The sequence below is a fragment of the Channa argus genome, chromosome 9 (genome assembly GCF_033026475.1).
Source record: "Channa argus isolate prfri chromosome 9, Channa argus male v1.0, whole genome shotgun sequence".
Taxonomy (NCBI): domain Eukaryota; kingdom Metazoa; phylum Chordata; class Actinopteri; order Anabantiformes; family Channidae; genus Channa; species Channa argus.
Window position 1 is genome coordinate 28331675 of NC_090205.1, and position 27695 is coordinate 28359369.

The window sequence follows — 27695 nt, forward strand, 5'->3', positions numbered from 1 at the left end:
TGATGTTACACATTATATTTAATCAAACTGTACATAATTGTATAGAATTAATTCAGCAAAATATGCTTGTTGATATTACTGGCAGATGCAAGTGTCAGAGAGCACTTCTTAACAAAAAGCATTCATATATGTACAGTGTTAGAACATAGTGAAGCTGAACAATATATTTTCCTATAGAGATCGAAAAACAAATCTAAAAAGAGCTTGAAAATGCAATTTACTGCTGTCAGTTGCCTGGATATACTACTGACAAACTACTATATCTATGTATCACTAACGATATGAACCACAACTTGTTTTGTATGTTCTCATCTTTTACATTGAAAGTTTCTATAATCACTTTGTAAATTATTTATACCCCTTCAACTTTTTGTTATAAATTTAATTTGAAATGTATACAAGACAACAAATTTGCTAATTTATTAAATATCAATCACAAGTTTACAAGAGTGTTAGGACTCATTGACAGACAGAAACCACAGCCTGATGGAAGTTTGCGAAGTGACATTTATGAAGGAAGATGACACCAAAAGTAATGTAAACTCCTATGGAAGTACACCAAGCACTATGTCTGGTGAGCTTTGAAACTGTAACCGCTGCCAAATGTGCTTGTACAAAATGGTTTAAGCCTAAATACTTCTAAAGGCAAGTATTTTGACATCCTTTAGTAGCTGTCAGTGAGAGGCTCAATAGGTCGCCAGTCCCTCCAGAGACGACAACTCACATTCATTTCAAATTACATTTACAACACAAACTGTGAAGGGGTCTGTACACGTACTGGCATAGTACTGAATGTAATGAAATTAATGAAATTACATACAGTATTGTTATAGTCTGGCAATCCAGTGCATACTGTATAACTATCAACTCTGCTACTGTATATATTAGAGGCTAAACTACATCACAGTGTATTTTCTGTTAGTAATAAAACAGTGAGCAAAGGACAGGTCTTATTCTCCATAAGTGTCCATAATGGTTAGACAAGACAACATGATGACAGTGAAAAAAATGCAATTGCAATCATGTGTAGACAGTATGTGCGATTAATTAATTAAAAAGAAAGTAAGCAATATAACCGTGAATGCAAATTATTTCAAATAACTTGATCATTATGAATGAAATACTGTATCAGCAAATATAAAATAGATACATAGGAGATGTGTTAGCACTGTGCTTTGCAGGTGTGTTCATTACTCTCCAGTGAAGGTTGGGTTGGCCACAGTTGTGGTGGCATTCTGAAACAGTGGGTTATCAGCCTGGTAATAGAGGAAACCCAGTAATTTGTTAGTGTCCATCTACAATGTTTTTTTTTTTATGTAAGACATTACCTGACATAGACATAAAACAAAGGAACTATTTGTACCATGAAAGCCACATTTCTAGAGTTCCTGAACAAATTGTATTACTAAAATTGTACAGATATACCAATCAGTAACACATTAGTTCAATCGCTTCCATTTTCATCGTAGTTAAATTTAAGATTTAAATTTAAAAAGATAAACCAAAGTGTTTGTGACTTATTCAGTAATATATTCTGGAACCAGCTTAAATAATAAAGCATAACAAGATTAAGTAATATTCAATGTTTCAAGACACTTAAGTGTTTTAAATCAAGTACAAGATATTTCAGTTTCACAAGGATAAAGCACCAGAAAAAAGGAAAGATTGGAAAGAAAGAAAAGAAAGAAAGAAATCTGCATGCTTGAGAAATAGAGGAGATGTTGACCACATCTATGACCACATGTACACGTTGTAGAGGGGATGGATGTCTAGCTTTCATCCGGGGTAGAAAACAAGGAGAGTGATACAGTGTTTTATTGAAATGGTCAGGGTGTCTCATCTTGTGGCAAAAGCTGGAAGCTGCCACCTCTTAAGTGAAGAAAATGGCAAAGTCATATTCGGTGACAGGTGTTTAAGGGGGAGGGATGAACTGAAAGTGGACAACAGCCTTCTACGGTCTAACCTTCTTCTGTTTTTGTGTTAGTGGTGCTGTGAGCGAAAGACACGTGGGCTTTGAAATTCAGCTCGAGCAGAGGGTTTGGGATTTGTGCCACTTCCTCAGAGCAGCAGAGAGTGTGGTAATTTGCTTATGCATCAGATCAGTGAGCGGGGAATTAGTGACGTGCTATATTCCTTCCTGATCCAATACCGAATAAAACTTAAGCTGGTATTGCTAATACCAATACCAATACTTTATACTGTACAAATAACAAAGAGGGAAAAGATATAGATATATTAACAACAGAGACTGATGGAGAAGAGAAGATATGAGGCATTATCTCCAAAGGTCTGCTCCTTTTCTTAAACAGGAAATGGTGTCACCCTGGTCACAATATATTAAAATCTCTAAAGTTGCAACCCTGATCTTTATATAGATAGTTATGGTGGTGCTACATATTGTACTAATATTGTTAATATAATCATTATAATCATCATATTATTGTGTGAAAAGTGAAACCTAAACAGACATGAATCACTTCACATTGGTCAGTCATAAACATTGCCATCATGTGGCTACATACTAGATACCAGTGTTGCCACTGCAAAAAAACAACAACAGACAAATAGATTGAAAATGTCCATAGTGTTCTTAGAGGCTCATGCTTTTACCCTGAGCTGACATAGAGAAGTAGTTTATATCAATCAGGTATTTTTATACTATACAGCTTAATTACAGTGAATCATATTTTAGTGCATATGGGGGTTGTGCAGCCATAGACTGCTAAGGTGGTCATGCTACCTTTTGTTCTCCATGACATTATTAAGACTACCTTTGTAAATGCTGATCACTGTGTAGTGGATAGATATACTGTACACACTCACTATTTATATTGATCTAATTGTTTTTCATAAGCAGCTTTCCATTCAAATAAAGGTCAGAATGCTACTTTGCACAATGCTTAAAAAAACTGAAGGTAACAAAAAAGATAACAAAAACACATCTACATTGTTTATTATTGTTTCCAGTAATATTAAAATCATCTCACCTCTGCCCACTTGGATTTCTTTTTTTCATTTTCAAACTTCCTGAACTCTTTCAGGTCCTTTATATGGATAAGTAGCTTGATGAGCATTAGCAGTATGATGCCAATGAGAGCCACAGATGCAATAGAGCCTCCAATAATAGCTATGACGCTTGGTGGTTCGGGACAGTCTGAAAACACAATTCACAGAATCATTTATACATTTATAAAATGTTAAGAGAGAGGGGGGATTAAATTTTCTAAACCCTTTTTCAAAACCCTACAGTCAGCGCAGGAGGTAGAGTGGTCATCCACCAATCCCGCAGTTGTTGGTTCAATCCCTGGGTCCTCTGATCATATATCAGAGTGTCCTTGAGCAAGACACTGAACCCCAATTTAGTTGCTCCCAGTGAGTGTAATCCAGCTGCTGCCAAGTGCCAGCTCCCCCATCTGTGTGTGTGTGATTATGATTATGACCGGGTGCATGAGAAGCAGTGTAATCCTTCAGGTTAAGAGAAAAGGATCTAAATCCTTGGGTAAAACAGAGGCCGTGCAAAAAGCAACCAGAAGGTTCTGCGTTGCTCTTTCTACACTCGAAGCTGTTTGGAGAGAAGCCTTGCTGAGCATACCAGATACCATAGAGCTTAGAGCGCAAACATCCTCCAGCTTGGGTCCACACAGGTATACCACATGACCTATTGTGAGTTGACAACATGTTTTTATTACTGAGGGTCTCAGTCCACTGACAGTTTTAAAATGCAAACCATAATGGTAAATGGCCTGCACTACCTTTTGGTACTCGAAGCGCTTTAGACTGCTTCTCATTCACCCATTTGCCCTCACATTCACACACCTATTGGGGAGCTGCTATGCACTCACCAGGAGAAACTAAGTTGGGCTTCAGTGTTTTGCTCAAGGACACTTCGACATGTGACCAGAGAAGCTGGGGATCAAACCAACAACTGTGGGATCGATGGACGAAAGGAACCACACAATTAAGACAACATAGATGCAATGAGATTATTTATTATTAAAACATGTCCTCTAAAAGACACACTAGACAAAATGGATTTTCATTTTGTACGTTTTCCTTCAATCTTAGCTAAAACACCCTGTGGGTGACTGTGGTGCGTAGAGCAGTTGTCCACCAGTGTTTCTAAGTAAGACACTTAGCCCCAGTTTAAGTTGTTCCTGGTGAGTGTTGCTTCACCATTGGTGTGTCTATGATTGTGAGTGCAAATGGTTGAATGAGAAGCAGTGTAAATAGGTAGAATACTACCGTTTTCCTCCTAGTTTATTTGACACTGTGGTAGGATCTTCTAGCTACTCCCCAAGATAGTTTTATCCTGCTCTTTTCCAAGAAAGCCCAGCAGGCAGGCTGAGTTGTCTGTCTGTTATATCTCCCACTACCAGAGCTTTAATTCTTAGGTACAAATGTTCAACTCTGTCAACTCTTGGTCTATGGAAATTAAACAACAACCACCACTAACCCCAATGCACTAAAGAGATCCACAACATACCAAATCAGAGATACAGTATATTGTCTGTTATTAAGCCAGGTACACAGTAGGTCTGTCGTGAGCTGCCCTATCACTTACCTCACCCTATTTGCCAAAACCTTGGACAGGAGTTTATAATTGGTCCAGAGGAGACAAGCGCCACCAATTCCTTATATCAAGAAACTCACCCCTTCTTAGGGAGAAGGTAAGAACAGCTCTCCTACAATTCCGAGACAGTGGACCCTTTCTCAGGCTGTCAATAAGGACTAACCAAAAATCTTCACCTATTGACGCCCAGAAGAACTTATAAAACTTGACAGGCCATGAATGCCTGAAGATTAACCACTCTGCAGACCAAAAACTGAAGCAATCAGTTCTTCTGTAGATATCTCAGCTTCCAGCTCTGCATTGGCCTCTGAGATCTTTGGCAGATCAGCAAAAAAGAGTTCAGAAACGTTAAGGTGTACTGACCTAAAAAGATTGCCTAAAAACAAGCTGCAAACCTTCGAATGTCAGCAGACATTTTCCTCCTCTTCCCATTCTTTGGCTCCAGTCCAAAGAAAAAACTATAATGTGTATCCATCGGCAAGCCTTTTTGAAATCTACTGTGTACCACAATTTCTTTTCTAAGTGACAAACATGAGGTGATGCCAATAAGCACTGGTTACAGGTCATTAGGTACCCCGCTGGCATAATAAGCTGTCCAAAAGATAAGCTGAGAAAAGATAATAAGCTGCAAATTCAGCATCCTGAAACTGTACACTAAGCGTAAGGAAGGAGGCCGAGGATTAGTGAGCATCAGAGCCACTATCCAGGTTGAAACAACCAAGATCCATGAATACATCAGGAAGATAGCCCCACGTGATGACATGCTTAGGGAATACCTCAGGCAGCAGAAACCAAAGAAGCAAGGGAAAAAAGAGCAGAATTCGTTATGGAAGGACATACCCTTACTCGGCATGTACCACCTTCAGATAGAAGAAGGGGCTCAGGCCCTTGGGCGGTTGAGGCTGGGGTCTACCAGGACTCTAGGGGCAGGCTGTGCAAAGATGCCCCTGAGACAATCGAGCACACAACAGCAGTGTGCAAGATACTAACATAAATACCTATAACCATAGCCAAGTGGCTGGCATAGTGTACTGAAACATCTGTGCCGGCACCATGGTAGACTAAAGTGTGCATATTTCATCATCATCTTACCTCTCTGTTTCAGAATTTGAGCCCTGTAGTTATCCTTTCCAACCAGCTGTTCCAGGGCAAATTTGATCCAGCAGCTCTCTGAGTCTTTCTGCTGGCATACTTTGGTTGATATTGTCATCTGGTCTACCATTTCATAATAAATGCTTTTGCTGCAGGTCTCGCTACAGTTTTTTTTATAGGGACCTGAGTTAAATCCTAGGCATTCAATGCAGTTCCTGAAAACACAATAAATAAAAGTTAATACTTTGGACTCACATCTTAAGGTCGCAGACCGGAAGAGGAACTACTAAGGAAGAGGAACTAATTAAATATAATTAGAATATAGGTGTAGTGTAAGTTTGGACTCCTTACAGTTTGGTCTGGCATGGATCAGGGCAACCAAGACAAGTCTTGCATTGTGGACGCTGGTATCCCTCATTGCATTCACAGCGATTACACTTGCAGGTCCCTCTGCCGTGGCACACAGTGTTGTTAATGGTACGACAGCCCTCCTCAGACACTATGCATTGACAAGCTGAGCCCTCAAAGCCTGGATTGCATTCACATTTGCCACAATTGCACCTACCATTCCCTGGAAGTTGTAAAGAATAGTTAGGACAGTCAGTACTCGCATTTGTGCTAATCAACTTATGCTGCCCCCACCCCTTTTCTCACATTTACTAATGAATGTCCCTGTTGCTTGTATTATTTTATCATAGAGTTGTAGGGCAGAAAATGCATTCAATGAGTATGTTATATCTTGTGGTGAGAAATAATTGCAATTAGAAAGCTCTACCTCCACACAGTTTGTTCTGAGACTTCTCACAGTGTTCATCGTCACACTCGCAAAAGTCACCATGGTAACTGCTTCCACTATCTGTTTTGTGGCATTTACACCTGCCACACACACAGTCTCCTCGCCCCTCACACTCTGTGCCATTCTGCCTCTGACAGGATGCTCTCAGGGAGCGCTCTTCTTTGGAACACTCACAGAATTGACCGACAAAGCCATCATGGCACCTGAATAAAGAGAGAAAGGCTCATTAAACTTAAAAATTTGGAAAAGATTTAGATTTATTTTGCATCATCTGTCTCTACCTAGCAATTTTTAATAGACAATAGATTTTGAACCAAACCCCACTTTAAAGATTTCCACACAAACAATGTGTACATAGTGCTCCAAACTAGCCTAAACCTATCTGGCTCCAGCACATACAACTTGAAAATAAAACTGAAATCTCATTTTGTCTTTTTAAATAGTTTTGAAGTAAGGATAATACCTTTCGATTTTCTGGGGGAGCTGCTATGCAGTAGTTATTTAATTGGTGTGTGATTGTGAGTGCAAATGGGTAAATGAGAAATATATGTAAAAAGCGATCTATATAAGTGCAGACCGTTTATCATTTAAAGGACAGAGATCACTGTGTGCAGGCTAATCCCACTTATCCTGTCCCCTACCCCCTTTTCTCACATTTACTACAACCAAACAGAATCCCTCTGGTGCTTGTATTATTTGTATTGGTATTATTTGTAAAAAGAAAATACAAAAAAGAATAAAAATATTCATTGTGTAAGTAGTAAATCTTACTTGCAAATACCACAGCTGACTTTGCCCTTGTCTTTGCAGTGTTGGTGGTTTTTGTTGTCCTCTGGGTCTCCGCATTCACACTCACAGTTTGTAGATAAGGTTACTGTCAATGTATCTTTGATGCCCAGTGGTTTGATAGTAAAAGATTTGTCTTTCATACATGAGTGTGCTGTTACTGTTACATTAAAAGATATCTGGGGATGGCAGTTAGGATTAGAAGGTTAAATGGAGGTGTCAAGTATTAAGTTTAAAGTTCAGAAAACTTAACATTTTCATCTAATAATATAAATGTAATATTCACTTCATTCACCCGCTAATTTATAACAAAAAGTTAAGTTTTTAAACAGTTCTTAATGTAATAATAATGTCTATATACTAGTATGTATATGAAATTATTCTATGGTGGCTACAACTGCTTTTTGTTATGTATCTATTTTTGGTAATCCGAACTTCCACTGACATGACTTTCATTGATGAAGTGATGGGATTTTTTTAATATGTATCCAACAATGTAACAAGAACTCAATGCACTTAATATGTGACTATTAAACAGAAAGCTTTTTTAAATTAGAAAAATAACTGACCATTTGTCCCACAAGGACATTGTCACAAACCCCTTCGCTGCCTCCTGCTGGTCCTGCTTCTTTACATATAGGGGTGTAGACAACTCTCACATTATCAGGGAGATTGTCATGGGTCACAGTTACTTTGGAGGACAACTTCTGTTATAGATTATACATTTGAGAACAGTGTAAAACAGCAGAAAAATCATGAAATATGATTGTACATGCATTAAGGCTTTAGAATACAGGGTAAGTACAGTGAACATACTGTGTACTTTTTAGTAACTTTTTAAAGGAACTTTTTAGTAACAATGGTGTACATTACCTATGGATATATATTTGTTGTTTTCTGATAACAATGAGCAAACTTTGGGGAATACCCGGGTAACAAGATCAGAATAAGAAAAATACCTACAGTTTAAGTATTTTGTAGTTGAGGGGTACTTATTAACTAATTTGATTATAGGTGAAAATACGTACTGTGTAACTACTGTGAAACTACTGATAGGAAGAAGGTAAAAGGCTCCACTTTAAATTACAGGGGTTTATATTTAATAAAGCGCTAACCTACACCTATCATGTGATATTAATTGCTTATCAATAAGGTATTAAAAACACTAAAGTTCAACTGATTTAATTTGGTTTTCCATGCAAATGAAAGCATAATTGCTGTTTATTTTCCCCAAAATTAATATATATAAATCGCTTGGTTAACGGTTCTTATATAGTTGGTACAACAAATGAGAGCTGTAATTTAAAGTGGAGCCTCTTACCCCTCTACCCTTCTTATGTATAAGTCCCAGGCTGTAATCTAAAGTGTTACAATACCTGCTCTCAAAAGAATAATAATAGCATACTTACATTATAAGCATCTTCAATCAACTGAACAACATTTTTAGAATCTGACGACAGAACTCCAACCTCTGATTTTGGAATCATTTTAGATAGTTGCTGGGCAAAAATTAGGTGAAATTAAAAGAATATAGAAGTCATAATGCATAAGTAAAAATATATGCTTTATAGATTAGCAAAACAAAAGTTAAAAGTTAGTTTACCTTGTACACATTTTCCACATTTTTTGTTACTGCAAATATTGGCTGAATATTGTTTTTTTCCAACTGCACAGCTAGCTGTCCAACAGATGGGTAGTCCTGCACACAGCCATTACAGAATATAATTAAGCTCCTTTCAGGCATGTACTGTTTTCCAATATTCTGAGGGTTCACTAAATGTCTGAATGAGCACCCATGTCATGTTTCTGTAAAGGTATTGACAGTAATCCTACTAGGTCACACCTAGTAGGTCAGTATTAGAGCCCCTTTCTTTGTCCACAGGGTGTGTATGCAAGAATGCAAATGTCCGAGTGGTATTATTCTCTTGAGGCTTTTGAATAATCTCATCAGTTAATTATTTCTTTTCTCTCTCCACTTTCCACATACCCCAACTGTTAAAGGCAGATGGCCACCCAGCCTGAGCCTAGTTCTGCTGGAGGTTTCTTCTGTTAAGGGGAGTTTTTCCTCTATACCGTTGCATTGGGCTAGCTCAAGGAGGATCGTCCATAGAGGGTCAATGGTTCAATTCCCGTGCCCTCCTGGCTATATGTCAAAGTGACCTTGGGCAAGACACTGAACCCCAACTGGCTCCTGGTGGGTCAGGTGAGCACCTTGCCTGGCAGCCACAAGTATTGGTGAGTGTGCATGTGAATGGGTGAATAAAAAGCAACATAGTAAAGTGCTTTGGATAAAAGCACGTACTTTTAAATTGTCAAAGTTGAGTTGTCAATGAGTTGTTGTAATTCTTTCTTAATCCATTTTAAATAAAAAGCATGGCTGATTTAGTGGAGTGAAGTTGGAAGTTTGGTGCTTCTAACTTGCATAATCTTCAGGCTACTCCTTTCTGAATTATTTAATCCTTGCAACGCTTACAGTTGACTTTGGCCTTTTTATAGTTTAGGCAGGTAGAGGCTGAAAATCTTAATCTTAGGTTTAGACCAATATAGGGTTCCTGGACAAACATTTGTTGCTCTAACATTATGGAGCTAGATCAACATGGCTTTTGGCTTGTTCCTTCAGGGGTTGCCACAGCAGAAGCTGTTCCGCACTTTGATTTGGCATGAGTTTTTTCGCTGGATGCCTTTCCTGCTGCAACCCTCCCATTTTTTATCCAGGTTTGGGTCTGACACCGGGGTGGACCTCGGGGCTGGGCAGGGCAGGATTCAAACCCATGGTCTTGTGCATCCCATCCCACTGCTCTACCACTCATCCACCAGGCATCCCTGTCTACCAGGCCCCACTGTAAACATTCTGGAACAACATATTGCTAAAATTGAAAATGTGGTATCAAAGTACAATATGGACCTGATGTAGACTACTTCTTTCAGTCTAAATCATAGACTGCAAGGTCTGTATGTTAGAGTTTACCCAAGTAAAGGTAGGGACAGGGAATTAAATAAGGGTTAGAGGCACCAAATTAAGGAGCACACGACAAGGATAACTAAAAATAACTAAAAAAGAGGTTAAAATATACATGGGCAAAACCAAGAATGGAGGCAGATGCATTAACATAAAAGGACCGGGATGAACAAATTAAACAAGGTGAAAACCATAAACCAAACGTTCAGAAAACAAAGAAAACAAAGTTAAATAGCTGAAAGCAGGCAGAGAAAACAGAGAATTCATGGGTAATCACAGGAAGTGTATGTTGCGGGGAACTTTAAGTAGAGATCTTATCAAAAGGATAAACAACAGTTGAGCGGGTGCAGAAATGAGGAAGAGCAATAAAACGACACGGAACACCTGTGGGTGTGAGAAACAGGGAAGACTGGGCAGGTGAGAGAGAGAGGCAGAGAGCCAGATAGGGAGAGCCAAAGAGGTGCCTGCTATCTGGTTGCAGTAGAAGCCATACAGTAAACCCTGCCTAGATAATGATAGTGAATAGAACATGAGCCAAATTTAAAATGAAAAGTAAACATTTCCAAAACGTGTAATTTATGTCAGATATTATCACACTACTTGCTGTACAACTTGTCATTTTTCTGCTTTTTAATAGGTAATTTGATGATATATATGGTTTTGTATCATCATACTCCAAACACAGATGGCATGCAGCATGTAGTGCGATGTCAGGAAAGAACCTTTTGTCCACCACTCCACCCTCACTGTAGCTGTATTTGCACCTCTAGGGTCAACAAGATACAGCTATTACAGATTTAAGTTCAGGTATTAGAGCTGACAGAAAGAACAGACTACAAGGTATCGGGGACCACAACAAGGTAGAAGTGAAAGGTTCAGTGTGTAGGTGTGGAGGCACGCAGTTTCTTACCTTGTTCAGTGGAATTGAATTTTCACAAACACATTTACACATTGTAAATGTATTTGTGAAATTACCATTCGTAAATGTGTATTGTAGGATTACTCCGTTATCGGCTCAGTTTAGAAATGTGGATTTCAAACAATGTTCAGTGTTCATCATACAACAATCTCTGGAGTAGATAATTGTTAGATTACCAAAAGTTTGCCTATACAAAGGACATGTCTAATCCCTTTCACCCATTTCAAAAACACCTTAAAAAAAACGAAAGTAGCTTTGTAGTCCCCAGAACCAAGATTACCCAAGACTCAACCCATCTCCTCTGTGCAGCTCTATTTATCGTTGTCCATACACATTCACAGTTTCAACTATTCAGTACTATATACTCACAGCCCACCCTTTTCACTCCACAAAATCTTTTCATCTTTTACTGTTATGTTAATTTCTTTATTATTATTATTATTATTGTTATTATTATGGTGTTGTTGCAAGTGAACAACTTGCAATGCAAGTGAAAAGCAAAAATAGGCTCACTTTAATGCAAGTGCACAAGTTTAAGAAGTTTGTTGTGGTAAAAGTGACGCATTTTGTAAATATTAAGTTCAACCTAGTAGATTGCCACTGTACTTTTAATGGAAAGGTGACCAGGGTGCTCATTCAGATATGACTCTGACATATTCAGCTGCTCTTTAAAAGACAGAAAATCCATGTAATGTGCTGTAGTTTGCTATAATTTGCCAAATCCATATTACTGGTTGATTCCTTCATACGATTCTTCACATACCATGTCAGTGCTCTTGGTATAAAGGTTTTCCTCCATGTGACACTTTTCATCATTGGGTTCCAGTATGCCAGCCAACTTTCCATCCCCAGCCATGTGGAATCCAGCATCAGTGGCCAGCACAATCAGTCGAGTGCTGCTATTCCTCCAACCTATTTTGTCCTAGTCAACAATATGTGTTAATGGCCATTTAATCATAAAAAACGTTTTGGCTAAAAAGTGCTATCATGTAAAATACTTTTATATCTAAGTAACACGCTTCACAAAAAACTTTTGATTAAAAATACAATTGCTAGTAGATTGTCATCTTTTGCTGTAAGACATTTATAAGTTCAAAATCTGGAGACCGTTAATGACCTGTGTCCCACCTACTAGGTTTAGTTTACCAGAATATTTGCTTAGGGATAGGCAGAGATTGTGTTTTTAATTTTAACAGAAAAATGCCCTCATTGCCTATTAAGAAACCATTTTTTCATATTTAAACAAGACATCGGTGCTTCACATTAACGAAGCTTTGACTTTTGTAAGCAAACCATAAAGCAACAATTTAAACTGCCATAAGCAGATATTGATGTTTGAAGCAAGTGTGCTGTTCAATATAAACCTTCTTCTGTTTACATAATCTGAGTGCTAAATTGATTTTTGATTGCTAATGTAGTGTAAGGATAAACAGACAGCACCATGAGAGAAGGGCAGTGCTGTGGGCACATTTGGCTCCTGCTTTGAGTTGGTTACTATGGCTGTTCTAGTTTCCATTTAAAGTTGTTGTCAATATCAGCCACAAGCTGCACCCAGGAAGCTAGCACTGAGTGTCTTACTCAAGGACACACCTGGTATGCACCAGGTGGCAGGGATTTGTTCTGCAGACTTCTGCATCCCAACATGACGCCCTACCTATTAAGCTACCAGGCCACCATCTTAAATTGTGTTGTGCAATAATGACTCTAAATGTGGTAAATACTGTATGAAATAATAATGAAAGAAATACATGTGTTGTTGAATCCTGTTGTTGTTATGTCTATCATATAGGATAAAAAAAGATATAGAATGACAATAATGCTTATAATTCCTATATGCTGATTTATTTATCCATTAAAATTTTTATAGCTTGCCTAGATTTTGTCTTATTTATTAATTACTTGGTCAACTGCGTAGTTAGGACAACAGAGGGACTCCAGGTACATAGATAATCCACTCAATGATACGGTCTTCAACTCATTTAAAACATGATGAGTCATATCAATATTTACTATATTTGCTAACAAGTAATGACATTCATTCTTCCATCTGTTATCTAAACTACTTACTTTTAAGGGTCCCTGATTAACAAATCACAGACGTAGGAGTGAATACAAAGTTGTAGGTTGGAGCTAAAGGTGATTTTAGGTGTGTGAGGCAGACTGAGGGCTGCGCATGTGTAAAAACTAGGGGTGCACATTAACTGATTTATAATGGAAAATCAAAACATGAGTAAGAGATACATCTGCATCACATAAAAACAACAGGTTCAAAGTACATTCTGTTAAAAAATCGATACAGCTGTCAAAGAACGATGTCTTGCAAGTTTTGGTCTGTGTCCCTGCATTGTGTTTGTGTGTTAGTGTGTGTGTGAGAGAGAGACACAGCTTTTCCTACTGGCATCTAATCACAAACCAAATTCTTATGAGTGCACTTCTGTAGCCTACTGAAATTAGTCAAATGTAATAATGTTATATATAATCACAATGATTTAGTAACTGATTTATATATTATATTAAGCCTCTGCATTTGAAAAAAAAAATCTGCAGTTCAGTATAGTACTATAGCAAATGTACCATGATACTATGAAGAGAAGGCAAGAACTTAATGCAAAAACAAAGTCTGAGATGAGAATTGTGACAGTATTAGAATTACTAAAGTACTACATTTGCCTTCAGATACTAGGCTTTCGATTTGATAATTTTTTAATAAACACTTCTCACCCCACATACAGCAGCCTGCATCATGGCGTCAAGACTTCCTTCTGGTGGATCCAAGTTACCAGAAATGTACTGTGCTGTCACCTTTTCTTTGTACTCAACCTCCTTTGGTGTCATACTGAGTACATGTCTATAGCCAAAGGCAGCCTGACACTGCTGGTCATTCTCATCACATGGCTTCTGCAGTTTCTCCTTGTTGGTGTTAGTATAAGGAAGGACTGTCTTATCAACAAAGGCACCAAACCCTGTTTTTATAGAAATTGCTATTACTTTCAAAGTTAAGCACTTAATCAAGCATTTCAGACCACTGAAATTTATAAATATGTAAAAACAAATGGCAGAATCAACTATCACCAGATAATAATTTTTTTTATGGCATGTAAGACTTACAACTGCCTGATTTCTCAGCATGTATTATGTCTAAGACAGGCTAGTGAAGAGTCTCTAATTCTAAGTGGTCACTGAACTCTAAGAGAGTGATATGGAAAATACTGAAGGTTCTGCATATTGCAACAGATGTTTGTTGTTTAACTCAGGAAGCAGAGTTTACGTAAAACTGCCTGTCACACTGTGATCAATCTGCAACAGCTGACTGTACAACTACAGCTAATGTGATCAAGAAGACAGATAGGAGGGTACTTGGTGTGTCAGTGGACAAGAGATTGTGGTGGAACAAGGAAGTCCAGGAGTCTATACAGAGAAAGAGATTAGCTAAGACATTTGACACTGAGAGAACTGAAGAGAGTAGACACCATAAGGTGAAGGTAGAGGTAGCAAAGGCCAAACAAAGAGCATATGATGACTTGTATGATAGGTTGGACACTAAAGAGGGAGAGGTGGATTTGTACAGGTTGGTGAGACAAAAAGATAGAGATGGGAAGGATGTGCAGCAGGTTAGTCCTTAAAGATAAGGATGGAAATCTATTGACAGGTGCTAAGTGCTAAGATTAAAGGAGTACTTTGAAGAGTTGATGAATGAGGAAAATTAAAGAGAAGGAAGACTAGAAAATGTTACAGGTGTGGAACAGGAGGTAGCAAAGATAAGTAAGAGGGTGTTGTAGAGGATGAAGAGTGGAAAAGCAGTTGATCTTCATGACATACCGTTAAGGATATGGAAGTGTTTAGGAGAGGTGGCAGTAAAGTTTCTGACTATTTAGTTTACCAAGATCTTGGAGAGCCAGAAAGTCCCAGAGGAATAGAGGACAAGTGTACCCACGCCGATTTTTTAAAAACAATGGAGATGTGCAGAGCTGTGGCAACTACAGAGGGATAAAGCTGATGAGCCACACAGTGAAGTTCTGTGGAAGAGTAGTGGAAGCTCGGCTAATGCCAGAGGTGAGCATTTGTGTGCAGCAATATGTTTTAATGCCTAGAAAGAGTCCAACAGATGCAGTATTTGCTTTGAGGATGCTGATGGAGAAGTACAGAGAAGGTCATAGGGAGTTGCATTGTGTCTTCGTAGATTTAGAAAAAGCGTATGACAGGGTGCCGAGAGAGGAGCTGTGGTATTGTATGAGGAGTGGCAGAAAAAAATCTGTAAGACATTGGTGAGGTGTGCTGTATGTGTGAAAGAGTTCAAGGTTGAGGTGGGTCTGCATCAAGGATCAGCTCTGAGCACCTTCCTGTTTGCCCTGGTGATGGACAAGCTGATAAATAAGGTTAGGAATATGATGCTTGCAGATGAGATTGTGATCTTTATCATAGAAGGGAGCCAGTGGAGGTATGCTCTGTAAAGCATAGGAATTAAGGTTAGCCGCAGAAAGACACAAATTATGTGTGTGAATGAGAGGGACCCAAGTGAAACAGTAAGGTTACAGGGAGCACAGGTACTTAGGGTCAATGGTTAAGAGCAAAGGTGAGCGTGGAAAAGAGATAAGGAGGAGTATGCAAGTAGGTTTTAATGGGTAAGAAAAAGTGTCAGCCGTGTTGTGGGATAAAAGAGTATCAGCGAGAATGAAAGGAAAGGTGTTCAAGACATTGGTGAGACCAGCGATGTTGTACGACTTGGAGACAGTGGCACTGAAGAAAAGACAGGAGATGTATCAGAGCTTAAGATGTTGAGGTTTTCGTTGGAATTAAGGATGGATAGGATCACAAATGAGTACATTAGAGTGACAGCTTTAGATGTTTTGGAGATAAAGTCAGAGGGGCCAGATTCATTTGGTTTGGACATTTTCAGAGGAAAGAATGTGAATATAAATATCGATAGAAGGATGATGAGCTTGGAGCTGTCATGGAGTTGGTCTAGAGGAAGACCAAAGATGAGATTTATGGATGCAGTGATATAGGACATGAAGTTGGTTGGTGTGAGAGAAGAGGATGCACACAGAAAAGGGTTGGATGGGGGAAGGTGAGGTCACAGTGGCAACCCTTGGAAGGGATTAGCCGAAACAAAAAGAAGATAATGTCATCCAATTTCACTTTTCTCTATTGTGAACAAATAAAACTACTACCACCTTAATAATTAGTGCCACCTTAGTAATAATTACATTAATACGTTTGTTTGAAAAATATTTGTGTAATCTTTTGAATCATTCTCTTAAAAACAATCATTTTCTCATCCTTTCTTTTCTGTGATAAGTATATAGTATTTGTAACCAGTACTGTAGGTATTTTATATATTTAATATATTAGATTATTAATATTAATGCATATATTAGAAAATATTTATTAAAGTGTAAATTTTGGCTGTATTCTGAAGACATTCCAAATTATGTCTATACTTATTTTAGATGATGATCAGATTAAGATTTCAATACCATTACCTATTTTAGCATAATCAGTGATTTTTTTCAGAGCTGCAAAAAGTTCTTGTCCCAGATCTTTGACATTTTCTAAGTCATCTTTCATGGAGTAAGACAGGTCCATCAGATAGTAGAGATCAACTGGATAACCCTGAACTCTTCTAAATGAAACAGGGAATGTCATTGGAAGGCCTGCAAAAAATGTAAACATAGAGACAAAGCCATAAAAAGAAAGAAGAAAAAAATAAATATTACAATTTTCATTATGATAAAGTGGTTAGCACTATTACCTCCCAACTAGAACATGATGGGTTTGAAATATGCCTAGATACTAGATAAAGCTTGGGCTCTTAATCCCAAATCCAGATAGTGACCTAAGAGCAAAACTGCTCTGGCATCTGGATACTGCATTGCTTTAGTTGGCAAAAGTAATCAATAAACGATTCCACTAACCAGGACGCAGTGTCAGCCTAATTTTCTGTGGACTCAGCTGGATGGGCTCCTGCTGGTTAAATGCATTGGATAGAGGATTGTCTTCCTCAGTATGCATTTCATTTCTTGTTGAGATGATTTCTTCTCCCTCGCAGCCTCTTTTTATCAACTGAGCCTGGGTGTCACAGCGTGCTGCTTCCTGCTCACCTGCTTTGGTAAAATTCTGTAAAAAAGGAAGGCAAAAATGTATTAAAATAGATACAGGTTGTATTTTATTCCACATAAATACAGCCGTTAATCATACAGATTCATCATGGATGGGACTATAATGACAATACTGGCCTTCTCTATAGATGGTAGAGATAACAGATTACTGGGTTGATTAACTGAAGTAAAAACATAATAATATAATATTTATATAATCATTAGCAGGGGTACGTAAATTAGAGGATAAACATGAACAAGACTAGTAAAATGCAGACTATAACATGAGCAGTGATACATATATCAGGGGATGAATATTACAGGGCGGATACATGAACTAGAAAATGAAATGAGGAATCTAAACGTGTGGACCGAGACATGGGCTAGGGGATAAACATGAACAAGACTAGTGAAGAGCATGTGAACAGAGGCTGTGGCTGCATTGTCATTGACCAGCTGGTGAACACAAGCAGACAGGGTGTCGATCGATCTCTGAGCTTTGGTGTGACCTAGGGTAAGCATGTTGGCCGAGCTGTGGGCAGGGCCTGGTGTGGGAGGAACAGCTTGTTCAGGTAATCCACATGGTGGTGTATTGTAACGTGTGGAGGTTCTGGAGGTGGACCTGGCTTGATGGAAATAGACCATGGAGGTGAAGTGGCGTGACACTCATGGCCACTGGGAGTCTGTGACTTATGACCAGTCGAGATCTGTAAATTAGCCTAAAGTTTTAATTTTCATCAGTTTTCATCCCTTAAAATAATATAAGTTAACTGTGACCACTGATCTTTCATATTTTAGAGTTTAGGGTTTTTTGCTTTTGTGATGTTGATTCAGGGGCACAGGGTATTGGCAGCAAAGTAATGTTTTGTAGATTTGTAAACCTGGTGGTCTAACAAATGTTATGTCTCTAGTTTTGCTTATAAGCATAAGCTACATTAAGAGACTAATCCTGCATTTACCAGACCTCCGACCTGATGGATGTACAGCTGTGTAGGTATCTTTATACCTACTGGCAGATGGGAATCACCATTCCAATACAATCGAATATTTCCTGCTATAACCATTACGTGAGTAATCTTGTAAGTAAGTAAGCTGACCGAAAGGAACAAAAATCTATGATCTGAACATAGAAATTATATGTTATATAAGTGCTCCTTCCATGAGAGCATTGTCTGAAAAATTACATTCTGCACTTATATAACGCTTTGCTACCAATTGGCAGTCAAAGCACTTTACACAGCTTCTTATTCACCCACTCACACTCACAATCACACACTGTTGGGGGAGCTTCTATGGAGCTGGCCAACACTCACCGGGAGCAACTAAGTTGTGACCAGAGGACCCGGGAATTGAACCAACAACTGTGAGATTGGTGGACAACCGCTCTACCTTCCTGCGCCACAGCTGCCACAGCTGCCCAAATAACTTTACTTAATTAAAGTAATTTTGTACTTAAATACAATTTTAGCAGATTAAAGTTACTTATACCACAGTATAATAATTTTGTACTCTTCTCACCACTGGCAGAATGATTGTATAACTTGCAACATTAGATGAAAACACCAAAATAATTTGTTCCACAACTTTTAAGTTATTGTAGGGTTTCTGATACCAACATTTGCTCAAAATGTCTTTTAATTTGGAAAGCCCAAGGCATCATAACTTCCTTTTAACGACTTCTCCGAGGCAACATGAAAAAGGTTTGACAGAACAGAGAACACACAGCACAATGGGAAAGTCCAACCAGCAGTTTGGGATGTCTCTTGGGGCCATTCTTAAACAACTGTAGATTCCAAAATGATCAGTTAAACAATTGTACATCTTTACAAATTATTGGGAACTGTAGACACTTTCCAAAGTATGGAAGAAGAAGACCCAAACTGTATAAAGCCCCTTTCAGGCATGCGCTGGAATTCTGACATTCTCCTGATTTTGTCAGGGGGTGTATGTGTGACGTGTGATGTATTTTAGCATCGGGGTAATTTTAAGTAATTAGTTAGTTAGTTAATTAGTAATTAGTTAGTCATGTTTAACCAGCCTAATTTGTATCTTTTGATTACTTTGTGTTTATGTAAAAATGAGAAGCAATTTGTAACACATACTTTATTTTGTATTGTAGTCTCCCAGTGCTTTCTTCAGTAACTTTTCTAAACTCAGATACTACATACTGGGTGTTTTCTGGGTCTTAGCCATCTTTTAAGCTAGAAGCAGCTCTCCACACTAGCGAGGACAAATTACCGACCTCAATTGAAAATATGTGGATCATACTTAAAGGTCATGTCTGTCAGTATGTAAGTTAAATATAAGGGGAGAGGTACTAATTGTGTGATTTCTTTTTTTTTTCTCAAAGCTGCAAATAACAAATCGTATGATATACTAACATTTAGCCTGATTTGTCTGGTAGAGTTCATCTGCAGCCTTCACACTAAACATGCCCCTTTCCCTCTACCAGCTGTACCAGTAAATCGCATCAGAAGGAGAAGAAGAAATGATTGATTGTCACTATTTCTATAAACCTTTTAACCTAACCCATTCATTAAGGGAACTATGTTATGTTCTTTTAACTGCAATAGAAATGAAGGAATTTTCACTTAGGTTTTCCGGTGATGCTGGGTTTGGTAATTTAATTCCCAGATTATCCTGTCCAATGTTGAAGTGGGTAAGACACTGAACCCCAAGTTGCTCCTGGTAGGTCAGACATTTTGCATGTCAGCTGTCTAGTGGCTCAGTGCAAGATTCGCTCACATACGTCATTAGTGTATGTATGTGAAGCAATTGTAAAGCCTTTTGGTTACTGATGAGGTACTAAGGGACCACCCCCCAAAAATTTTTTTATCACTGTCTAAATGCCATTTCTTAGTAGCTATTTAGCAGTTAGGACACCCCTGGAACTCTCCTAATTTTTACTTGAGACTGTAGTGATTACTTTACAAATAAATTGTTCTTACTTGTGCTAAGGTGAGACCAAAAATACATCACTCTGAAACTTTTTTGATGAGTTACGTGCCATTTCCTACTCTTATATTGTACTTACACCCGATCATAGGCCAAGCCATATTGTGCCTGAGAAGGGCCCAGAGTGCTCTGCCCTGACCTCTAGTTAAGTTCAACAATCAATGTTTAACTATTAATCAAACACCTAATGCACAGGAATCCCTTCATTTCCTATAATACTGCAGCTCATAAACGGGATAGATGTGTTCCAGTAGTTTACTATAACATAAGAAAAGGAGACAGATGAACTTAATGAAATGGCCTTACATTTGGACCTGGCACCTGCTGCCTTTTCAGCACCACAGTAATGTAGGGAAAAGGGGTATGAGAGGATATTTGTTTGTCTAATGAAATTTATTCTTATTACAGTAGTAAACATGAAGGATTTGGGGTGAAGCAGTTGGACTTATTGTGACAAGATTTAATAAATGGGGAATGGTCTACAACTTACATTACACCTTTCTACAAGATTGGTACCCAACCTGCTTTACAATGTTTTTTCTCATTTACTCTTTTAAACACCAGTGCAGTTGCCGAGCAAGGACCCACTCTAAGTGTCTTCCCCAGTGAACCTTTGACATATGACAAGAAAAGCTGTGGGGTTAAACCACCAACCCTACTGGATGACTACTACCTGAGCCACAGCCACTGTTACGCAGCCTAGTCATCCTGGTAGGGATGTGTACATCCCTAGGTGCAGCCTCAGCAAACAGGTTCTGATTAAATTCAGATTAAGGTAAGGAGAATGTGAAACAGGACAATGGAGAGCCAATAGGTAGAAAAGCACTATATAAGTGCAGAGCTTCAGTATATTTAATGTAACGTTAACACAATGTCTACTCTGACAGCACTGCAGGAGTATAACATTATCAGACCAGCAAATGCAGCTTCTGTGCTGTGTGTGACCATAAACACAAAGGAGAAAATGCAGGTTATTTCCACATGAAAAAAGGTACCCTATCTGGAAAACTGTAATTATTTTAAAAACCTAATAATGATAAATACAGTTTTCTAGTGGCTCAGTGCAAGATTTGCTCAGTCTCAAGCCAGCAAACTGCCAGAATACAGCTGTACTCACAAAGGTAGGCAACAGTCCTCCTATGTACTATGGCTATGTACAGGTTTTCAGAATTATTACATATAGAACACAACTTGCCAGATTTTTTTTCCCACTGATATTGAAGGGCAACTTATTTACAACAAAGCAACTTTGTTTCGTATATGCACCAGGTCCCTACTTTCATTACGTAGGGACCTGGTGTATATAATGCATGTTGCATTAAGTTTTTTCCTTACCAGCTGTTTACACCACATACAGTATGGCCCAGATTTGATACAGTCATCACAGGACTCGATCACAGACTTTGAGCATCCTTCCTCTTGTTGGCACAATCCTGCAAAGAAATGTCCATGCAACAAAGTCTCAAAAAATATCAGTAAAAATATAATTTAAAAACTGATATCTTTAAAATATTGAAATGTCTGACTTAATTCGAACATCTGGATGCATCTAGCATTTCATTAGTGTACAAAATTTGGAATAAGAATATTTGTTTATCATGTCTTATAGTTAATAGTGTGTGTAATATGTATAGCTCAAGATGAACATAGGTTTAAAAAACGTTTTTAAAACTCACATGGTTTTTATCAAATGTATCGATGGAAAAAGATAATATGATTAAGTACTCCAAATACTGTTTACAAAATGAAATGACCAACAAACCAAAAGTAAAAACAAATATAAGCTATCAATCATGCAAAATACAAAGGACAAATACAAATCACTGTTGCTTTCAACTGGAAAAGGTTACATTGTAAGTGCAATTTGATTACTATAGCCGCTTTCACACATGAAATGTTAGAATTCAGCCTTTCATGTAACTCACAGTGGGGAATTGCCAATGGGGGAGGCTTCCTCACGTGTAAAAATCTGTTAGATTTCCAGCGCACACAGGAGGCGCAATGTCATATAAAATATAAAATTTGGGATTCAGTATTTTGTTTACAGCACATCGGAGCCCTGCCTCTAATAAAAAAAAGTTTTATCATTTGACTACAGATGTTGACAGAAACGTTTTCAACGCTTGCTCGCTTTTAATCCTCCCGACAATTTGAAACACGCTTCACGCACATGCTTCATTCACATAATCTAGACTGCGCTAGGGGGCTGGGTGCATATAGTCCGGATAACGTCAGCAGCGCTTCACATTTTTGTTAACATCTCGTAAAAAAGGATTATGTCAGAATTCCAGGGCTATTTCCCGCTCTTTTCAAAGATCCTTATAAAAGCAGTACTGCAAACACAATGGTTCCCAAATGGCTCTTAATTTACTGTAATATCACTTGGAGCCTTATATTTTACACTATTTAGCAAATACTAATGGTTTGTGTGCACTCTATAGTAAGCAATGTTTATTCAGTATTATAAAAAAGTATAGTTAGAGTTAGAGTTTGACATTTGAATCAAACCATTAAGTGAACAACTAAAACAAATCAAATAAATAAAGGCCAAATACTTAACACTATGACATGTATGCCTTTCATCTTTCACATAATGGTAGGATCCTAGTCTATCCTCGCATGTGGCTGCATGGTGTGCCCATCAAAATAAAGTCCCGCCCCTGTCTGTATGGATTCTCAGCAGAGCTGAGCAAAAGCTGCTGAAGTTTTGGCATTCCCCTGATGGGAGTCCTCTCATTCACTAAAACGACTGTTAGAAGAGGTCACCAGGTCATCTGGTTTACCTAGGCATGTGTGGCTGCAGGCTGAATATAGTGCTTGCATGCTGGAAAAATTTGGCAGATGGAGCACGAGTAAAAAGGGCTGCATACATTATGTGCCTTTTCTGATTAAAGATAATGCAAAGCTATGCAGAACCAGATGAAACAGTGAGTGGCCGCAATTACTTTTATTTATTAACTCAATTATGTAAAAATATCGACTATCATAGCCTAAGATATTCGCAAATAAACAACGTAAAACTTACCATTTCTACTCATCAGTGCCAGGAAAAGAAACAGCAAACTCAGATCCATTTCCTGATGACAATGAAAATATGTCAAAATTTTATAGAACTAAGAAATCTGTATAATTAATATGTTCAATGTTATCCATAGAACCTACATTTCTCTTCTTAGTTAATGCAGCACAAACAAAAATGTTAAATGGTACACAATTCAAAGATTGATGGTTTTCAGGTCCTTTAGGGTCACCACAGTGGAAGGTGTTAGGTGTAACGAAACAAGTATTTTTTTAACGCCTTCTTACCACAACCCTCCCTTGTTATGCAGGCACCAGGGTAGCCCTGTACTGCTGGGCCTCCATCCTGTGGTGGGATATGATTCCGCAGGCTTCTGCATCTAATCCTAAAGCTCTACCTATTGAGCCTCCTGACATGCTACACAATTATAGATTAGTAATATTGCTCATGTTATAAACTCATGTTTATTTGTGCAGCAAAATTTTTTACAGAAATGCATTTACTCTGCAAATGGTCTGCACTTATATAGCGCTTTTCTAGCTATTGGCACTCAAAGGGCTTCACACTGCTTCTTATTTGCCCATTCGCACTCACAAAACGTGTTAAAACGTGCAGGCAACGTGGAATAGGGAGTAGCATTGGTAATCAAACTGCTACTTGTGGGCAACTCTGGATGTTGGGTGGTCTTCCACCAATCTCTCAGTTGTTGGTTTGATCCCTGGCTCCTCTGGTCAGAAGTGTTTTTGAGCAAGACATCGAACCCCAACTTATTTGTTCCTGGTGAGTGTTGAACTCACCAGGAGCATAGCAGCTCCTTGGCATTTGTGCAAATGGGTGAATGAGAAGCACTGTAAAGTTTTTTTCCCCATTTTACAATTTATCTCAGCTGGGAAGCCAGGCCAACGGAATTGGGAGTAGGCGCATTGTTTATCTGGGTGATCGGTTGATTGCATTCTCCTGACCCACAATGCTAGGAGCGAGGCCCCAGATTCCCACAAAGTTAAGAAGAGGACAGGGCGAAACTGTAGAACCAGCTCTAGTAAAACAACCATCTCTGCAGCACTCCACCAATCAGGACTGTATGGTAGATTGGCTAGAAGGTTGCTCCTCAGTAAAAAGCGCATGACAGCTCACCTGAAGGACTCTCAGACCATGAGAAACACAATTCTCTGGTCTGATATGAAACAAAAATAAGTCTTTGGCCTGAGTGCCAAACGTCACATTTGGAGGAAACCAAGCAAAACCCTAAGTGACTGCAAAAGACCTGCAGCAATACTTGATGGCAGCAGGCACTGGGTGTGCAGTAAGGTGCATACTAAACCCTGAAAGCTTCCAAGCCAGCACATTAAGACATAAGATTTACAAAGTCAGGCCCATTATGCTTGCACTTATAATAAGCCACAGAAATTTTGGTATTATGTTCTGTGTAGCACTTAATCAAAACTGAATGTTTTCAGGGCTATGGATTAGTTGAATGTGAATGCAACCACAAGGGGGAACAAGCCAGTGTCTTCTTGTGCTAGTCCCAAGTCTAGATAAAAGCAGAGGTTTGTATCAGGAAGAGCATCCGATGTAAAATACATGCCAAATTGTACATGCTAATCATGACTTCCACACTGAATTACCGATCGATTACACGATTCAATACCCGATCACCAGGGTTAACAACGTCTGCCACTAGTGCTGTTGAAATTGGTGGAAATTGGGCTACTGGGGTCATAGAAGAAGAAGAAGAAGGCTTGTACATAGTCAGAGAGAGAGAGGAAACCCAAGAATGTAGGACTGACAGTAGGGACTTTGAATATTGGGACTGTGACAGGGAAGACTAGACAGTTGGTTGACATAATAAATAAGTATTGACATTTGGATAAACTTAATAAAAAGCAATAAGTACTCATTATACAGATAATTGATTATTATTGATTATACACAGTAGTATGCACTACTGTAATTATGTATATGATTAAGTGTTTAATTGTAGTTGGAATTCCTTCATACAGTCAGGCTTATAAATACTAGAACAATGACAAGAACCTGCTTAAGGTGTTTAACAATACTTAGTTAAGCTGCCTATATTATTTGCCTCTGTATTAAGTAATATAAATACAAAAACTGGACAAAGACTTCACAAATTGTACGTTACAGTATATGGGTAAATGATAATTACTTTTCACTGCTGTTTAGAAATTACACGCAGCTGCAAAGTTACATTTGTAAACACTTATTGAGATAGAAAACAGCTAACAATATTATAATAAACTAGTCTCCTTAGATAACAGCTGGTGATAAAACTTCTCAAACACTGTTAGTTAAGGAACTACAACAGTTAGTTAAACATTAGCTTGTTTGAAATTAGCAAAAAGCTAATGCTTAGCTCCGCTGCTCGGTAGGAAAACTATTTAAAACTTGGACACAACAACACTACAAACACATATTTTGATGCACTCGCATACTATAATTGGCCATCCATCGGTGACTCAATGTGACTCTGCTTTTAACTTTGAAAAGCTTGCTTTTTTATTGTTTGATCTTCACAGAGCGAAAAAGGAAAATACCCTAGCAGGTATAAGTTATAAGAACAACTTCACACTTTGTTTTCAGCACTGCACCCAGGCCTTTTTTTTTTTTTTTTAGCAGCAATGACATTTATGGAAGTTCATAACTTTATTTACAAATAAAATTGTAACTATTAGAAAAAAATCAGCAGCTCATCCCTATGATTTACACAGGTCTTCATCTACATCAGTGCTAGGGTCATTAATAAAACCCCAATCTCACTTAGATCTTGCTAAAGTAAATTTAAGAAAAGCATTATTGAAACCATGAATATGAATCTTAGATATACAATAAATCAAGATTGACAGATAAAATCTAACATTTGATCAATCTATCTTGACTAACTGGCTATGTACCAATGGTTTAAAAGGCTGCTGTAATCAAACCCCTACTAAAAAAACCCAGGTGTTTTGACTGTTATCAAACCTTCCCCCTTATTTCTAAAGTATCTATGGGAATAATGTGTTTAAAGATTTCCAGTCCGGAAATAGAGTACATAATATTCACTAACAATCTTCTCTTAGCTTCAGTTTATGGATTTGGAGTTCCACAAGACTCTGTGCAAGGACCAATACTCTTTTCTCTATATGGGTAAGATTATTAGAAGAAGTTTCCCTCGCTACAGCGATGACACCAAGTTTTTTTATCTATATCAATCCAGATGAAACAAATCAATCAAATAATATGCCTGGACGACCAGTAATTTCCCACTTCTAAATTCTAACAAACTGAATTTATTGTATTTTGGCCTAAACATTTTTGAAATATGCTTTCTAACTATGTAGTTACTTCAGATGGCATACCTTTGGCCTGTGAGGAACCTTAGAGTTATATTTGACCAGGATATGTCCTTTACCTCAACAAATCTCTCTAACAATGATCTTCCACTTACAGAATATTGTCAAAATTAGGAGCATCCTGTCTCAAAGTAATGCTGAAAAACAAGTCCAAGCGTTTGTTGCTTCTAGATTGGATTACTGCTAAGATGTACAGATAACTCTCTTAAAAGCCTCTGTTTTATTTAAAATGCTCCAGTATTGACTGGAATAAGCAAGAGACATAGAGAATCGTTTTGGGTACCAATACGGTAGAAAAGTGCTATGTAAGTGCACACAATTTACCATTATAGATAATAGAGGGTATTATTAATTTGACAACACTTATCTACATGTAATGAATAAACAGAAAAAGCCAAACCTCACCCTTAGCCATTATGCAAGTGGATATGTGTGAAAACATCCACCCTCTGTCAGAGCTCAGGGTAAAAATTGAGCACCAAATATGAATATATGGTTTCCTGTAAACATAAGCCTTTTCTGTACATGCTTGCACAATATGGCAATACTGTCAACACCATAAAAGGTAAAAGGGAATAAGTAAGTGTTGGTTCATATTTCCTCTTTCTAAATCAGACTTACAGAAAGCAGAACGTATTTCTTTTAACTGACACTTATATACATATTGCTTGAGACTTTAAATACATATGTGCACATAATCCAAAGAAAATATTGTTTTTTTTGTGACAATCATGCTGGCATTTTAAAACTACTGCACTACAAGAAATTATTTTTGAAGCAATAAATCTTTACCTTCTAAACCTTTACTTCCTCTCAGAAAATGTTAAGCTTATCTTTGTTGTTTTCCTTAATAGAAATTCTGTTGCAGCCCTTTATTTATGTATCTGACTTTATGTCACAATAAAATTATATATAACTTTTTACCAAATGTTTAATGACCACAACATTTAAAAGTTAATTTTCAATGTTGCAAAATAATGTAGCTTTTCGTGTAAGACTAATAAGTAATGAAGAGGATTTGATAAGTCAAAAAACAATTAATATGCTCTAAAAAACAAAAGCACACTTACTAGAAGACGGAGGATGCAGCTTTCTTCGTAGTTGACAGTTGTGTTTAACACTATGGGGGAAAGACACCACCCTAATGA

The 27695-nt window shown here is 37.9% G+C and overlaps 1 protein-coding gene across 1 annotated transcript; it reads right to left on the bottom strand.

Annotated features, from left to right (window-relative positions):
* Window positions 1-27695, bottom strand: itgb2 (integrin, beta 2). The gene is made up of 16 exons (XM_067516388.1): window positions 27618-27695; window positions 23201-23252; window positions 21511-21608; window positions 17038-17239; window positions 16606-16776; window positions 13844-14085; window positions 11886-12044; window positions 8848-8943; window positions 8654-8743; window positions 7814-7951; window positions 7230-7423; window positions 6438-6661; window positions 6014-6233; window positions 5663-5877; window positions 2988-3154; window positions 1-1256 (listed from the first exon to the last, which is right to left on the bottom strand). Exons 2-16 carry the CDS (start codon window positions 23247-23249, stop codon window positions 1191-1193), a joined length of 2331 nt encoding a protein of 776 aa, XP_067372489.1. The 5' UTR covers window positions 23250-23252; window positions 27618-27695; the 3' UTR covers window positions 1-1190.